This window comes from Lynx canadensis, chromosome B1, assembly GCF_007474595.2.
Source record: "Lynx canadensis isolate LIC74 chromosome B1, mLynCan4.pri.v2, whole genome shotgun sequence".
Classification (NCBI taxonomy): domain Eukaryota; kingdom Metazoa; phylum Chordata; class Mammalia; order Carnivora; family Felidae; genus Lynx; species Lynx canadensis.
In genome coordinates, this window is record NC_044306.2 from 165,635,700 (window position 1) to 165,653,665 (window position 17,966).

The 17,966-nt window shown below is 39.0% G+C and overlaps 1 protein-coding gene across 2 annotated transcripts in view; it reads right to left on the reverse strand.

Moving 5' to 3' along the window:
- The window catches only part of NIPAL1 (NIPA like domain containing 1), a 29,827-nt gene that overhangs the window by 11,418 nt on the left and 443 nt on the right, over positions 1-17,966 (reverse strand). For both annotated transcript variants that reach the window (XM_030313912.2, XM_030313913.1), the window contains exons 2-3: positions 5,945-6,232; positions 2,813-2,869 (exon numbers count right to left, since the gene is read on the reverse strand). In XM_030313912.2, the coding sequence (XP_030169772.1) occupies positions 2,813-2,869; positions 5,945-6,232 (345 nt within the window). The remainder of the gene's footprint in view (positions 1-2,812; positions 2,870-5,944; positions 6,233-17,966) is intronic.

Below are 17,966 nucleotides of genomic sequence, written 5' to 3' on the forward strand. Positions count from 1 at the left end.
TCACTTTCAATCTGAAGGTGTCCTCAGGTCTAAAATGAGTCTCTTGTAGACAGCAAATAGATGGGTCTTGTTTTTTTATCCATTCTGATACTCTATGTCTTTTGGTTGGAGCATTTAGTCCATTTACATTCAGTGTTATTACAGAAAGATATGGATTTGGAGTCATTGTGATGTCTGTGAGTTTCATGCTTGTAGTGGTGTCTCTGGTACTTTGTGGTCCTTGGAACATTTCACTCACAGAGTCCCCCTTAGGATCTCTTGTAGGGCTGGTTTAGTGGTGATGAATTCCTTCAGTTTTTGTTTGTTTGGGAAGACCTTTATCTCTCCTATGCTGAATGACAGACTTGCTGGGTAAAGGATTCTCGGCTGCATGTTTTTTTTCTGTTCATCACATTGAAGATTTCCTGCCATTCCTTTCTGGCCTGCCAAGTTTCAGTAGATAGATCCGTCACTAGTCTTATCGGTCTCCCTTTATATGTTAGAGCATGTTTATCCCTAGCTGCTTTCAAAATTCTCTCTTTATCCTTGTATTTTTCCAGTTTCACTATGATATGTCGTGCAGAAGATCGATTCAAGGTATGTCTGAATTGAGTTCTCTGTGCCTCTTGGATTTCAATGCCTTTCTCCTTCCCCAGATCAGGGAAGTTCTCAGCTATGATTTGTTCAAGTACACCTTCAGCCCCTTTTTCTCTCTCTTCAGCTCTTCTGGAATTTCTATTATATGGATGTTGTTCCGTTTGATTACATCACTTAGTTCTTTAATTCTCCCCTCATACTCCTGGATTTTTTTATCTCTCTTTTTCTCAGCTTCCTTTTTTTCCATAATTTTTATCTTCTAATTCACTTATTCTCTCCTCTGCCTCTTCAATCTGAGCTGTGGTCACCTCCATTTTATTTTTCACCTCATTTATAGCATTTTTTAGCTCCTCCTGACTATTTCTTAGTCACTTGACCTCTGTAGCAATAGATTCTCTGCTGTCCTCTATACTTTTTTCAAGCCCAGCGATTAATTTTATGACTATTATTCTAAATTCTTGTTCCGTTATATTGCTTAAATCATTTTTGATTGATTCATTAGCTGTTGCTACTTCCCGGAGTTTCTTTTGAGAATTCTTTCGTTTCGTCATTTTGGATAGTCCCTTGGGTGGCGCAGAACTGCAGGGCACTTTCCCTGTGCTGTCTGGAGTAACTTGTGTTGGTGGGCGGGGCTGCAGTCAGACCTGATGTCTGCCCCCCGCCCACTGCTGGAGCGACAGTCAGACTGGTGTGTACCTTATTTTCCCCTCTCCCAGGGGCAGGACTCACTGTGGATGGTGTGGCCCCCATCTGGGCTACTTGCACACTGCCAGGCTTGTGGTGATGCTTTGATGGGATCTGGCGTATTAGCTGGGATGGATCCGCAAGGTGCACAGGGGCAGGAGGGGCAGGCTTAGCTCGCTTTGCTGTTGGTGGTCCCCTGCAGGAGGGGCCCTGCAGCACCAGGAGGGAGGCAGACCTGTCGGAGGGATGGATCCACAGAAGCACAGCGTTGGGTGTTTGCGCAGTGCAAGCAAGTTCAGTGACAGAAACTGGTTCCCTTTGGGATTTCGGCTGGGGGATGGGAGAGAGAGAGATGGCGCTTGCCAGTGCCTTTGTTCTCCACTGAGCTGAGCTCTGTCTTCTGGGGCTCAATAACTCTCTTTCCCGATGTCCTCTCGCCGTCGCTGTTCTCCGAGGGCAGAGCTGTTCACTTTTAACATTGCACATGTTAAGTCCTGCTGGCTGTCAGAACTCATGGAGTCCAGCCCTTCTGCCTTTGCAAGCCAGACTTTGGGGGCTCTGCCTTGCCTGGCGGGCCGCCCCTCCGTGCCCCCCCCCACCCCCCGCCTCCCTCCCGCCAGTCCGTGTAGCATGCACTGCCTCTCCACCATTCCTACCCTCTCCCATGGGCCTCTTGTCTACGCTTGGCTCTGGAGAGTCCATTCTGCTAGTCTGGTGGTTTTCTGGGTTATTTAGGCAGATGTGGGTGGAATCTAAATGATCAGCAGCATGCAGTGAGCCCAACGTCCTCGTACACCGCCATCTTCTCGGTCCAGGTCTAATAAATGGAAGTTTAAGGCTTCTTGCTGCAGAGGGAGATGACGAGCAGGAGGTATGAAACTACAGTTTATGAGCTCCTATCTTTGGAAGTTTTAGGGTTGGGATTTCAGAGGAGTTAGGGGAGGAGATAGAAATCTGCAAACGTGCCTGTGAACATCAACACTGCCTTCTATTTGCACAGCATATGAGCATCTACAAGGTGCTCTCCCATCCAACAGTCTCATGTAGTCCTCAGAGCAAGTCTGGGGGGAGGGGAGTGCTGACAGCCTTCATCTTCTTTCCATTCCTTCCATGCTTAGCACCCAGAGGGGACTTTAATTTGCCCATGTTTTGGGCCTGACCAGGAAAATGCAGCCATTCATTAGTCAACATGCAGCTAGAACAGTCACAGATTTGAATTAGGAGCAGGGAAATGTGGGAAGAAGGCATTTTCCTCAATTGTTCTGGGGAATAAAATATAACAGAAGGGGAAGCTTGTGATAAAATATAGTGGTTCAGATGTTAACTTTTTTCTGACAGTACTGAGAACATGGGGGCACAGGGAGAGAAGAGGAAAAATTAATTCTAAATATATATGACTTACTTTGTATGTAAGACAACATATACCCACATGAAAATTTCTAGACTTTTATGCCATCCTTACCAAGAAGATAAACTAATCATTTTTGAGCAATCCCATGTAATTTATTTATCATTTTACAAGCATGCACTATTCTCAGCAGTAAGGACTTACTTGAGAGTAATCCTGCCCACCAGAGCCATTCCTTGAGGTAAGAATGTCCACCTTGTCCTAAGAAAATAAGAACAATTAAAATTTAGTTCGGAACTGGAGGAAGAAGTTCGAAAGAACTGACTGCTGGGAAAAGTAATGGAAAATGGTTGGAAGAGGCAAGATGTAAGGCCAACTCAGCATAGCTAGTCTTTAGCTTATTTACTTGGTCACTTCTAAAGATCTTCTATTGGTTTTGATTATGTCACTTTTGATTTTTATAGAAAGTAAGTTTTTACGTTTGCAAGAAAATCTTATTTAATCATTATGTTTAGTGTATTTATGCCTGCCAGAGATGTGGACATAGACTCTAAATACTTTGCTTCACCCACAGTTAAAATTAAAGACAGAAACTGTATATTGTAAATTACATCAGTACCTAATGAGGACCTAGAAGGGAAGAAGATGGTTAACATACAAGCTTTTGAGATTTTGGATAGTCAATCAGAGAACAACAAGTATTAGCCAGTAGGACTCTCCTTATTCTTTACCTTGGCATCATGAAACTGAGTTTCTCTCTAGTTTACTGAAAAGGATAAAAAGCTTTCCTGAGATATTCAAAGTGTTATCTTTTCTTTACTGTAATCTGTGACCTAAAGTCATTGCTATGTTTGCTATAGAAAATGGAATTTTCTCACCAATTCAACATACTTAATCCTGTGTCTTTGACCTGATTTTGTTACAATTAAATGAAACAGAGTATATTAGCTGTGAAGATTATCTTGCAAGGTAGTTTATTTATTTAGGATTTTCTTCTTATAAAATGTGCAAGTGATTAAACTGGAATATTACAATATGATTTCATAATCTATCTTTAAAAAACTTAATATATTGCAAATATTTTTCTCATGTCCTTATTTAATGGCTTAATATTACTTCAAAATCTGGCATGTCATTATTAATCTGTGTGCAACTACACACACACACACACATACACACACACACACACACACCGAGTTTCTAGTTTTGTTCTCATTACATAAAACCTTTAAATAAATATCCTGTTATGTAACCATAGGTGTCATTCTTGTTCACTTCTTACGATACATTTCCAGAAGTGAAATTATTAGGTTTTAAGACATTAACATTTTTAAGCTTTACCAAATTTCTCTTAGGAAAGTTTGTACCCATATATGCTGCCTCCAGCAATGTTTGGGAGGGCTATTTATTTTCCAAATTCCCTTACCAGCATAAGGCCTTTTAACGAAAAAACGAAATCTTGTTAAAATGGTAGACAACAACCCAGGAGCTCATTGTTATATAGTTGGTGTCTCTTTGGGTACTAGTGAAATAATATTTACTTCTATCTGTTTATTGACCACTTGCATTTCTTGCTTTGTGAGTTTCTTATTTATGTACTTTGCCTATTTTACCTTAGGGTACTAATCTTTTTCTTATCACCTATAGTCACTCTTTATATATTATGGATCTTAATATCATTTGTCTGTCATATATTTTGGAAACATGCCCCCCCTCCCATGTCATTTGGTTTTTAGTTTCAGTTAAGGTGTTTCCATGTAGGATTTTTTAAAAAATCAATTTAGGTAATCTCTTCTTTCATATAGAATAGCTTCTTCATTTATCTGTATGGTTAGAAAGACCTTCTTTTAGGTTTTTTGAAAAAAAATCATTTCATTTTAAATTGCTGAATAGTATGAAGTAAAACTCTTACATTTTTCTCCTCTAATTTTTGCCGATTGTCTCAACACTTTTAAAAAAATGTTTATTTATTTTGAGAGAGAGGGAGAGAGTGCACGCACCCACTCTCATGCAAGCCGGGGTAAGGCAAAAAAGAGGGAGAGAGAGAATCCCAAGCAGGCTCTGCATGCTGTCAGTGCAGAGCCTGATGCGGGGCTCAGTCTCACTAACCGTGAGATCATGACGTCGTCATGAGTCGTGAGTCGTATGCTTAATCTACTGAGCCACCCTGGTGCCCCATTAACACTTTGATTGAATAAGCCATCCTTTCTCCAGTGATTGAATGCCACTTTAAAAATCATATATTAAATTGTTATACGTACTTGGGTCCCTTTATAAGTTTTCAATTATCTTCATTTTTGTCTATCTTTTTTTAGTGCCAGTACCAAACTGTTTTAATTATTATAGCATTATAGTATGTTTTATTTTGATAGTGCAAATCTCCAATAGTACTTTTTATGAACTTATTTGTACAATTTGTAGTAATTTTTCCATATGAACCTTAGAATATTATTTAGCTCTTCTATGATATTCTTGATAAGAAAGAATAGAAATTCATGGTTAATGGAGGGTAGTCAAGCTAAGTTACTTAGCATGTGAAATATCACTATAGTAACAGCAACCTAATTCTGCTATCCACTTACTGATTTAACAAATACTTATTGGCTGTCAAACACTATGCTAGGGAAGGTTCCTGCTCTTGTGAATCTACTATCAATTAACAAGTAAATAAACATTAAATGTACAGTGACAGATTTTTTAGGTACAATTAAAGAAACCCTTAGGGCAATGATAGAGAGTAACAGGGCGGGATGAAGGTGGTAAGGGACATCTCCCAGAGAGGAAGACCAGGGAAGGTGATGATATTTAAGCTGAAGTCCGAAGGATGAGTCAGCCAAATGAAAAGCAGGGAGAAGAGCGTTCCATGCAAAAGGAAAAGACCTTGAGGTGGCAAAGAATTTGGTCTATTCCAGGAACCAGAGAAAAGTAAGGGATAGGGACAGTAGCAGAAGATAAAGCTGCAGAGTCTGCAAGGGCCAGTTTACGCAGGAGGTCAAAGACTGTGGAAAGGTGTCTGGATTTTATTCTGAGTGCAAAGAAAAGCCACTGACATGTGTTAAGCAGGAAAGCAGCATCTGACCTTGAACACTGAAATCACACACAACAGCTATGAAAGAAGAATTCATTCCACACTCTAAACCTCTGGAAACAAGAATTTTAGTTTTACCCTGAAGGAGACACAGCAGGCTCAATCCTGGACACCACAGAGGAGATTTGCTAAGCATAGAGACAGGGAATAAGATAGAGACAGTAAAATATTACTGCTGTAGCACTAAGGTCTTACAATAGGATTATTTCTGCAGAAACTTGAATTCTCTAGTTGCATCCGTTTCTTACCAGCTCTGGTAATGCCCTTCTTTGCCAGTTGCAAGAGGCCCTTCTTTTTCAGTATGAAGCTGGAGCCAATAAAAATACTGGAACTTACTGCCAGCATTAGGCCTACATACAGACTGTATCTGTTTTCTACATTTGCAGAAATGATCAAGTTGCTTATGCTGGAATTCAGGTCCCTGTAGCTGGAATTCAGGTCCCTGTAGAGGACAGGAGAAGCCAGCAGTCGTGACACATTCGTGATCTCACACCAGGCCTGGGAGGAGTTTGCACAGACTAGAGATAGCATGTAGCCTGGAAAAAAGGAAAGAAGGAAATGTCAACAAACACAAAAAGGAGATACATTAATGTTTACCCCTTTTCTGTAAAAAGAAAGAGAAACCCAAGTGGATGGTACTGAAACTCTGTTTCTTACTGCATGAAGGGAAGTCTCCGGGAGGTGGTTCCCAGTCCTGTGGACACGTTCCGTTTGACTCACACAGGTTCTTAAAAATGTTTTGAAATTGTTTAGTTGTCATCATTTAAAAATGAGAGATTTCACCTGAAAGTCTGGTGAATCTTATAAATTGGAGAATCTGGACAACACTTGCTTGGTTCTTTGTTCTAGCAAAACAACAACATGACTTGTGCTCATTAATCCATCACTGTCCCCCACACACACCTCACTCCTCATGATCAGCATGGCTCCTGGAGAACAGTGTTTATGATGCCTGGGCATAGGGACGGGCAGGGGAATCCATCGGTCAGAATGTTATAGGAAATGCAGCTAACCCATTCTGTGGGGTGTGAACTGTGCCTTTCAGAAAACGTATTTAAAAGTGGGTTTAGGGTTCTGTACTACTTTCCCTGAAGAGAATGATTTTTCAGGTCTACTCCTCTCCCTTCTCCTAAATTAAATAGAATCTAATAAAAAAAATGAATTAAACCTCAGTAAGCTTTTCTTAGAATGGGATTCAAATAAACATGTAAATCTACTGAACCAGACCCAGTATTAGAAGTGCCTTGGAATTTGAAAGCTAAATGCAAAAACACAAATGAACCCACGATAGACAATGTAAGAAACTTTTATTTATTTTTTATTTATTTTTATATGATTGTTTTTGAGAGAGAGAGACAGAAAGCACCTGCACATGAGTGAGGGTGGGGTGGAGAGACAGGGGACAGAGGATCCCAAGCAGGCTCCAGGCTGACAGCAGAGGGCCCAATGTAGGGATCCAACTCATGAGCCAAAGTAGGACAGCCAACCGTCTGAGCCACCCAGCTGCCCCTGTAAAAAACTTTTAATCTGTTCTCCACTTGAAAAGCTAGCTGCGAACAAAGTGACATTGTGACTAGATTTTCTGACTCTCTTCTAACTTTTTTCCTTTTATTTTTATTTTAAGTATCGTTAACATACAGTATTATGTTAGTTTCATTTTTGTCTTTAAAAAGCATATTTTTTCCATTCTAACAAAGAAGGCAAAGCTAAATGAACCAACTACAATATTAGAGTTCAATGAAAAAAATTAGTTTTACATCTCAATTTTTTTTTTTTTTTTTTTTTTACATCTCAGAAATCTTAAGAAGGCAAAACAGTTTGACCAAATGATGTCTTAGGGATAAAACTTTGGTAACTGTATTAATGCCTCTCTGACATTATGCAGTTATCTGAATTTACCACTTACAAAGTTAGGAAACAACTATAAAATTCAGGCCTTAAAAAGGTAAAATAATTGAATTCAAGCCTTTCATGATTATTATTTCACTTATTTCTTATCATTTGAAAACGAATAAACCGTTTCAAAGATACAGCATAAATTCTAAGTCAAAATTGCTGAATATTCCAAGAAGAATTCTATGGCTATAGGTATAGTCTATAACATTGAGGAATTTTCAGGCAGGTTGTTTTAATAAGAATTGCTACAAATTTTCAAACAAGCTAGCCATAGCAATCTTGTTCCAGTCACTGTTCATCTCATCTAAACCTCAAGAATGGAAAATGATTTTCATAGTAAGAGTTTCCATTCCATTAATTCCTGAGAGAGGAAACATCTGACTTGACTTTCCAGTGAATTCCATGGCTGCAGTGGTGTTACTTACTATGTAATTAACATAACCATTCCAAAACTTCATCTGGGAAAACAGTGTGGGCAGGTCTCATTCCAGTGAAACAATATTCTTTCTAAGCTGTTGACACAGCAAAATGTTTCCGACATTTTAGGGGGGTGTGGGGGCAGAGGGCAATAAGGGAAAGCAAATAATCTTTGTTGTATTTTGTAAGTTCTTATTGTGAACAGTAGATATTAATGTGCAAGTTTTATGGCAGGAACAATAATAAAAATCTTGTCTAGTTTCTGACCTTCGAGAAATGGCTTTATGTTTTGGGTGCATGTTGATGAGAGGAGCCTACAGCAGATGTGACTGAAGCAGGAAGTGGGGGGGTGAAGGGTGGGTTGGTGGGTGTGGAGTGGTGTAGGGCAGAAGGAGACAGATGGGTGAAGTACAGTGTGTGGGCAGAGAGTCTGTGGAGTATTTCAGAGGGATCAGATATCTGAGTTGGCTTCTGAAGATTCTAGTAAACAAAGTAAGTTTAATCTAAACTTTATTCAACACAGAGAAAATCTATTACATTCATTATATTTTATTTTTTAAATGTTTATTTTTGAGAGTGAGAGAGAGAGAGAGAGAGAGAGCGCACACGTGTGCAAGCAGGGGAGGGACAGAAAGAGAGGGAGACACAGAATCTGAAGCAGACTCCAGGCTCTGAGCTGTCAGCACAGAGCAGCAACATCGGGCTGGAACCCACAAACCGAACTGAGGAATCATGACCTGAGCCAAAGTCAGATGCTTAATCAACTGAGCCACCCAGGCACCCATCGTTATATTTTATTTTAATAGACACTATAATACCCTCTAAAATGATGGAACCAACTCATACTCCTACAAGTAGGGAGCATGCATTAATTCTTTGGTACTATTATTATTAATTTGTGTAAATATTGAGTAATTAATATTTAGAAAATATGTGTCAGTTATAAAGAAAAATAATTCAATATGCATCAATGTGTCAACCACCCAATTTAAGAAATAAAACATTACCTCTATCATTATCCCTGACTTCCTGCAAAAGATCCCTATTCTTTACCAAAAAAAAAAAAAATTTCCCTTATATGACTATATCTTTAAAAAATAAATTATTTAGTTTTACCTCTTGCACCTTATAAAATATAGTCATACAGTAGGTTCTTTGGAGACTTGCTTGTTTTTGAGATTTATCAGTGTTGATGCACCTGGCTTTAGGGTTTGTTTTTGCCTAGTTTTACCGAATTTCACCGTATGATTACCTCACAATTTTTCTGTTTTACAGTTGGTGGACATTTGGGTAATGTACAACATTTTTGCTCTCCAAACAGTACTGCTAACGTTCTTAGTTATGTTGAAACATATAATTAATGATATCTGACAATTTTTGACCCCATGAAAATAGCAGTTTCATATTGTTGAACTTGATATGTATGTTCTATGTACAAGTGTGAGAGTTCACTTATACACATACAACTTAAAAATTTAAAAACAAAGTTAAATTGTCTGTAGGATTGTATACCTTTCCTCACCTTGAGCTCTGTTGCTATCTATAAACATGGACAAGTTAAGTATTCACTCTTGACTTCAATTTCCTCATCTCTAAAATGAGGGAGTTTGACTCAATGATTCTGAAGATGCCTTCTATAATTTGTGATTTGATCATAAGCTATCTTTGTTCCCAGAGTAATTTACTTACAATCCCAGTGGCTCATAAATGTTGCTGATACACCAGCTTTAAATTCACAGGCACTTGGAGTTGAAAGACATTTTAAAGAAACCGATGCCAAGATTATTAAGTGACTTGCCAAAGCCATGTAATTGCCTAAATCACATCCAAGTATTTGGCTGGCCAATTTCCAGGCCAGTATTCTTATTTCAGAAAAGTAAAAACATAAAGTAAAAATAAAGCCCGTTGAAACTTATTAATGTTTATACAAAGATGAAATACTTGGAATAATTTTTTTCAGGTACAATTTACCTATGGAGAGTAATAATTAAAATTGTCCAGTTTATTACATACAGTAGGAAGTTGGTTCCTAAGAAGTCAATGATTGCGTAAAACTGCATTTTTAATCACTACAAGATATTTCCAGTTTGAGGAAATCATTGTCTCACCATCTATATTATGTGTTAGTTTGGCTTATTATTCAGCAAATATTTACTCCCTCATACCTCCCGATGTGGGCAGAGCATTCTTCCCCTGAGGTCAGGCTGAAAGTGAGTTGGTGGTCAGTGGGACAACAGCAGAGGTGATATAAAGACAGGCTTCAAATGCCCTTATGTGCTTAGGTTGACTCTCTTTTACCTCTGTATTGGTCAGGAATAGAGCTTCCCTAAGGAGCTGCTGCCCCTTCAGCCTGAGCCCCAGAATGAAAATACATGGAGCAGATCTAAGTTCATCCCACATGAAGGAGCCAAGCCTGCACGGACATGTAGCCTGATGCAGAGACACCCAAGTGAACACAGGTTAGTTCAATCAACCATCAGCTGATCTACAGACACATTGGCAAGAGTATATGATTGTTGTTTTCAGCCATTGAGTTTGGGGCTATATATTACATAGCAATAGCTGACTGATACACTTGTCTATTCCTATTAGCATACAAAAATAAATAAATAAATGAATCTCTTTATATTCCCTACAATTTATTCTCCAAATATCAGCCAGTGTGAATCAGATTATGTCATTCCTCTGCTTAATTTCCCTCTCCCACCCCATGACTTTTCATTGTTATTATAACAAAATCTAAACTTCTCATCCTGGACTCTTTAAAAGCTTTACATGCTCTGACATTATATTGCATCTCTCTCTCTCATTCATTCTCTGAAATAACACTAGCTGTCTTTTCAATCAGTAATTCAATAGTTATTGAGTATCTACTGTCTGTGAGGCATTTTCTAGAAGCTGGGGATACAATGATGAATAACATAGAATTCCTGCTCTCATGTTTATTCTAATGAGGGGAAACAAACAAGTAAACTAATAACTACATATCTTGAGTTCCATGGAAAGCAGTAAAATTAGCATAAAGGAATTTTTTTTAATGAAGTGGACAAACCTCTCTGCTATGTATAAATGCAACAATCTTGACACAGTGATGTGCTTGAGGCTGACTGGGATGATGGAAGGGAGATGGCAAGAGATGAGGTGAAAGTGTGGTAGGGGGCAACATCAGGTGAAATGAGTCTTTAGATTGGTAGGTCCAAACTTGTCATTCTCCCTGTAAAATTCTACAATGGCTTCCTTTCTCCAAAATCCCCACCATAGTCTATCAGGGTGTACAGGATGCTGCCTCCTGTCATCTCTCTAACCACATTCCCTAAAATTTTTTTTGGTCCTGTTTCTTTCATAAACTAAATTCCTTCTCACCTTAAAGCTTTGTGACGTGTGTCTTAGCCTGGGTAGTGGCTGGCAAGCTAACCACTCCTCATTGAGCTCTTACTTGAAAATGGTACTTCCTTAGAAAGGCCTTCCTGCCTACCCACTCTAAAGAAACTTCTCACTTTCCATCATATCACCTTACTGCCCATGAAACAAACTTCTTCTCACAGCTTCATTATGGCTTTATAACAGCCTTGTAAATTCATATATCTATTTCTTTTTTAAAAATTCTTTTTTTGTTTAATGTTATTTATTTTTGAGAGAGCGAGTGAGCAAGCAGGGGAGGGGCAGAGAGAGAGGGAGACAGAGAATCACAAGCAGACTCCACACTGTTGGTGTAGAGATTGATGCAGGGCTCAAACTCATGAACCATGAAATCATGACCTGAATAAAAAATCAAGAGTTGGATGCTCAACCGACTGAGCCATCCAGGCACCGCTTTTTATTTACTCAACAAAATAATTGTTGAACACCTACCATGCAAGGCATTATGTTAGGTATTCATTTATTCAACACTTTGCAAATTCTTATTAAGCAATTCCTGTGTTCCAGGCCCTGCTCTAAGAACAGGTGAGATAGTGATCAACAAAACAGGTGAACAGGTCTCTGTTCCCCTGAAGCTGACTGACAACTTTAGTGAGAGAGAACTATCAGACAGGAACAAGGGGAGCAGAATAGGAATGAGAAATAATTTGGCACAGAATAAGAATGAGAAATTATTTTGAGCAGATATGGAAAGCAAGTCATAGTAATATATCTACATATAAACTCCATTAAGGCTGGGTAAGAAGACCATGATTTCAATTAACCAAAGTAAAATTGAGAAGACACTCTTGATGAAAGAAAAAAAATTAACCGAGATCTTACCACCATCGGTGTGTTTGGAAGCCAAGTACTGTAGGAGGACTGTTGTCCATCAAATCTCCTACATAACCCGCTGCTCTTTTCACACCTTACAATCTGTATATTACTAAAGTTACTAAAGCACTAAAGATAAAATCCTCCAGAAATTAAAAAAAGGCTTAAAGAATGAAGATGTAGGAAAGGAACTTAAAGGACAATATTGCAATAAGGTACATTTATATCAGACAACAAAAGGAAACAAAAGGCATCCAAATTGGTAAGGAAGAAGTAAAACTTTCACTATTTGCAGATGACATGATACTGTATATAGAAAGCTCCAAAGACTCTACCAAAGAAACTACTAGAACTGATAATCAAATTCATTCAGTGAGGTCGTAGGATACAAAATCAACGTACAGAAATCTGTTGTATTTCTACACACCAATAATGAAGCAGCAAAAAGAAAAATCAAGAAAAGAATCCCATTTACAATTGTACCAAAATAGTAAGATGACAGGAATAAACCTAAGCAAAGAGGGGAAAGATCTGTACTCTGAAAACTATAAAACACTGATGAAAGAAATTTAAAAGAACACGAAGAAATGGAAAGACATTGCATGCTCGTGGATTAGAAGAACAAAGATTGTTAAAATGTCAATCCTACCCAAAGCACTCTACACATTTAATGCAATCTCTATCAAAATACCAACACCATTTTTTAAGAACTAGAACAATCCTAAAATTTGTATGGAACCACAAAAGACCCCAAATAGCCAAAGTAACCTTGAAAAAGCAAAGCAAAGCAAAGCAAAGCTAGAGGTATCACAGTTCTGGACTTCAAGTTATACTGCAAAGTTATAGTGATCAAAACAGTATGGTGCTGGCACAAAAATAGACACATAGTCAATAGAACAGAATAGAAACCCAGAAATAAATGCACAATTATATAGTTAATCAGTTTTTGACAAACCCGGAAAAATATGCAATGGGAAAGACTGTCCCTTCAACAAATGGTGTTGGGAAAACTGGATCACTTTCTTACCCATACACAAAAATAAATTCAAAATGGATTAAACCCCCAAATGTGAGCTGTGAAACCATAAAAATCTTAGAAAAGAACACAAGTAGTAACTTCTTTGACATTGGTCATAGAAAGTTCTTTCTAGATATGTCTTCTGAGGCAAGGGAAAGAAAAGCAAAAATAAACTATTGGGACTTCATTAAAATAAAAATCTGCACAGCAAAATAAACAGTCAAAAAAACTAAAAGATAACCTACAGAAGGGCACGTGGGTGGCTCAGTCATTGAAGCAACTGACTCTTGATTTAGGCTCAGGTCATGATCTCATGCTCCTGAGATGGAGCCCCACATTGAGTTCCACACTGAGCATGGAGCCTGCTTGGGATTCTCTCTCTCTCTTTCCCTCTCTCCCTCCCTCTCACTATCCCTCCCTCACTCAGCATGAGCATGCACACTCTCTCTTTCAAAATAAATAAATAAACATTAAAAAAGAACAACCTACAGAATGAGGGATGATATTTGCAATGACATATCTGATAAAGGGCTAGTATCCAAAATATATAAAGAACTTATAAAACTCAACACTCCCCAAACAAATAATCCAATTAAAAAACAGGCAGAAGACATGAACAGATACTTCTCCAAAGAAGATACACAGATCATCAACAGATACATGAAAAGATGTTCATTATCACTTACCATCAGGGAAATGCAAATCAAAACTACAATGAGATATCAGAACTATCAGAATGGCTAAAATCAACAACATAAGAAACAACAGGTGTTGGTGAGGATGGGGAGAAAAAGAAACCCTTATGTACTGTTGGTGGGAATGCAAACAGGTGCAGCCACTGTGAAACACAGTATGGAAGTTCTTCAAAAAGTTAAAAATAGAATTACCCTACCATCCAGAATACAAAAACACTAGTTCAAAGGGATACATGCACCCCTATGTTTATAGAAGCATTATTTACAATAGCCAAATTGTGGAAGCAGCCCAATTGTCAATCGATTGATGCATGGATAAAGAAGATGTGGTGTGTGTGTGTGTATAATATTACTCAGCCATAAAAACAAATGAAATCTTGCCAATTGCAATGACATGGATGGAGCTAGGGAGTATAATGCTAAGTGAAATAAGTCAGAGAAAGACAAATACCATATGACTTCACTCATGTGGAACTTAAGAAACAAACAAGCAAAGGGGGCAAAAAAGAGGGACAAATCAAGAAACAGACTCTTAAGTATAGAGAACAAACTGATGGTTATCAGAGGGGAAAGGAGTGGGCAGATCGATGAAATAGGTGATGGGGATTAAGGAGTGCACTTGTGATGAGTACTAAGTGATACATGGAAGTGTTGAATCACTATATTATAAACCTGAAACTAATATTACACTGTATGTTAACTAACTGGAATTAAAATAAAAACTTACAAAAATAAAAACAATTATGTATAGCCCATATTAAATATTAGACTAAACAATTTTGAGCATACTGTTTCCTGGAAAAAGTTTAGTTGAGAATTTTAACTACCTTTAAGCACTCTTGAATTTCAGCACTTGGGAAATCTATGGAAGGCTGGAAAAACAACCTGTAAAAATCTGGAGGCAATCTTTTTTAGTGCAGTAGAAAAGCAGCTATCTATTACACAAAAAATAATTTTCCTGATAATAAACGTTGTGTTCACTTGGTGAAATTTTTAAAAAATTTTTAAATGTTTATTTATTTTTGAGAGAGAGACAGAGAGAGACACAGACAGCATGTGAGTAGGGGAGGGTCAGAGAGAGGGAGACATAGAATCTGAAGCAGGCTCCAGGCTCCCAGCTGTCAGCACAAAGCCCGATGTGGGGCTCGAATTCATGGACCATGAGATCATGACCTAAGCCAGTTGGATGCTTAACCAACTGACACACCCAGGCGCCCTCACTTGGTGAAATTTTGAGAAATGTTTATAACAAAGAATTTTTTTAGAGTAAGATTTCAGAATCATTAAAATGAATACCACTGCATCCAACAGAGCCAGAAAATGGGGTCGGGCACCTACAGAAAAACAAAGGCCCAAATAATTTTGTGCCTGGTTTGATCACTAATTACGAAACATTATTCAATTGGCTGGGCCTTGGTTTCTGTATCTGTAAAAAGGAGAAAATGACTACGTGATAAAATTCATAGAATTTAATTATGCGTGAAGATAAACTAATACATCTTTATGCAAACCTGTTTTGAAAATTTAAGATTATATACATGAATACAGGACATATCCTAATCAGTACAAGAGAGATACAGCCAGTCCTCAAAGAATACAGTTCCTTAATTTCTTCTTCTCAGAACCATGACAAACTGAATTAGCCCTAAAAACCATCTATGTCATTTTTTATTCTGCTAGCTGGCTGCACCCTGGAAAAGTGGTCCACTTGGTTAAAACTTTGAAAACCACTGGGTCCTCTCTATCTCCAGCTTATTGTCCCTACTGCCAAACCAGCTCAGAATTCTCAAGCAGAGGCCCTGGAATATATGGTTTGTCCTCCTTACAGCCCAGTCTTTCTGTCCTTTGTTTCCTTTATCACCTTCTACAGTCCCATGGTACACAATCTTCATGCAGTTGGTGCTTCATAGGTGACAGGTATATTTCTTACATTCTATTTTCATGGTGTCATATTTTCATAGTAATAAGCCCCTATTGGCTGTTGGACTGAAATTGAGATCTGTGGAATATGTGACATAATATCAAAAACCTAAATAAAAAAAAACCTTCATATGTATTATTTATTTACTTATGTACTTATTATTTATAGAAAATTATGGCTTAGAAGGTTTTTTGAAGCGTCTATGGTTTTAAGAGTCAAAACCAAGACATGGGGTCAACTTTTTCTTCATGGAAGTCCAAAAGGAATATTCTAACCTCAGATCTCATGATGGACTCTTTGTCATTCAGGCCTCAGCTCAAATACAACTTTTTCTAAGGGGTCTTCCCTGAGTACCCAATCTAAACACCCCCTACTCTCTCAAGACATTATCCATAACACTTACCACTCTTGTAATGTCCTTTTTTATTCATTTGTTTCTTGCATAGTATCAGCCTTGTACACAGTAAGCTGCATGCAAGGCTTTAACTAGAGTCTAGGCTTAAAAACTGAGAACAAACTGAAGGTTGATGGGGGGTGGGAGGGAGGGTAGGGTAGGTGATGGGTATTGAAGAGGGCATCTTTTGGGATGAGCACTGGGCGTTGTATGGAAACTAATTTGACAATAAATTTCATATAATAAAAATAAATAAATACATAAAAATAAAAAAAAATAACTAGAGTCTAGGACTAGACTGTCTTGTGAATCCCTTCATACCAGCACCTAGGTCAGTGCCTGGCACATGGGACTCTTGTTATTTGGATGACTGACTGACTGACTGAATGAATGAATGAAAAATTGAGACTCTACTCCATTTCAGGCCCTGAACTGTGTGTTTCCTATGTAATCTCACAACTGTAAACTGTATGAATTATTCCCAATTTATTGATGAAGACTCAAGGAGGTTAAGTCATAGCGCAGAAGACTCATGCCAGAGCCCAATCTTTTCCCACCATTGACAAGGATTCTGATTTCTCTGGTCTTTCCCACACAAATAGAATTCATCACAGGTATTAAGCATTGAGCTTGAGTATTTCTTGTTGGAACTAAAGGCATGAGCAAAGCAGGAAAAACACCTGTTCCTAGAGGAAGTGTAATTCACATACCCTTCTTACTTACAGATCCTTGGGTAAACAAGGGTGGATGTGTTATTAACAGTCTGACTTACTGGTTTAGGAATTATTCAGACAAAGGTCACACCACCTGACTATCTAGGAAATAATTCCAGATCCAGCTGCTTTAGTAACCACTTCCAAAATCTCACCTTTTGAGTAATTCCTGAATTGTTCAGGCGTTTTCTTTTTGTGTCCCTTCTCTCTCTTGCCGGGCATAGTTTTGATTAGCTCAGTGTCTCCCCCTCCAATTCCCCCCACCCAACGTCTTTTTAGTTCAAACTTCCCACATCAAAGATACTCACTCCGGAGGAGCCCAGAGGAGAGAAAAACCGGGAAATGCTCAGCAACTTTGGGAAGGTATTCTTACCACGCCCTTCAATCCTCCCCCTTCCTGTCCATACCAGGTAATTTAGAAATCAGCGTTCCCCTAGACACCTTGAAAGCTGTCACGTCGGTTGAGGCACACCCTTCCTGTCCTGTGGCATGCCCTCAGGTATTCCGGTCCCTACTTCTGTCCCAGCTCACACGCGCCTTCTGTACTGAGACTTCAGAAAGCCTGCCAGTGTTGTAAACAGCTGGCAAAGGGCAAGTGGCGTCCTCGCCCAGCGATTTTTCAGGATTCGAGTGGGGGCCGAAACCCCAGCAGTAACAAGCCTACAAATCACTGCGCCCGGTTCCCCGTCTCCTCTTCTGTTGGGCTCTCGCCTTAGGCAGCCAAGAGGTGGCTGCACAGCGAGCCAGACGCGAGGCTAGCAGGGTTGCAGAAGTGTTCATCTCGAAGACAGAGGAGAGAGGTGGACAGCCCAGGCGGGTCCGGCGCCCTCCCCCGAGGTCCAGGGCGCCTGACCTTCCACCGTGTGTGACCCTCTCGGAGCCAGCGCAGGGCGCCACACCAGACTCCCGTCCCGTCCCCGGGCACGCCCTCTGCCCACCGGGTGACTTCGACCGCGGACTCTGGAAGAGTCTTTCTCAGACGA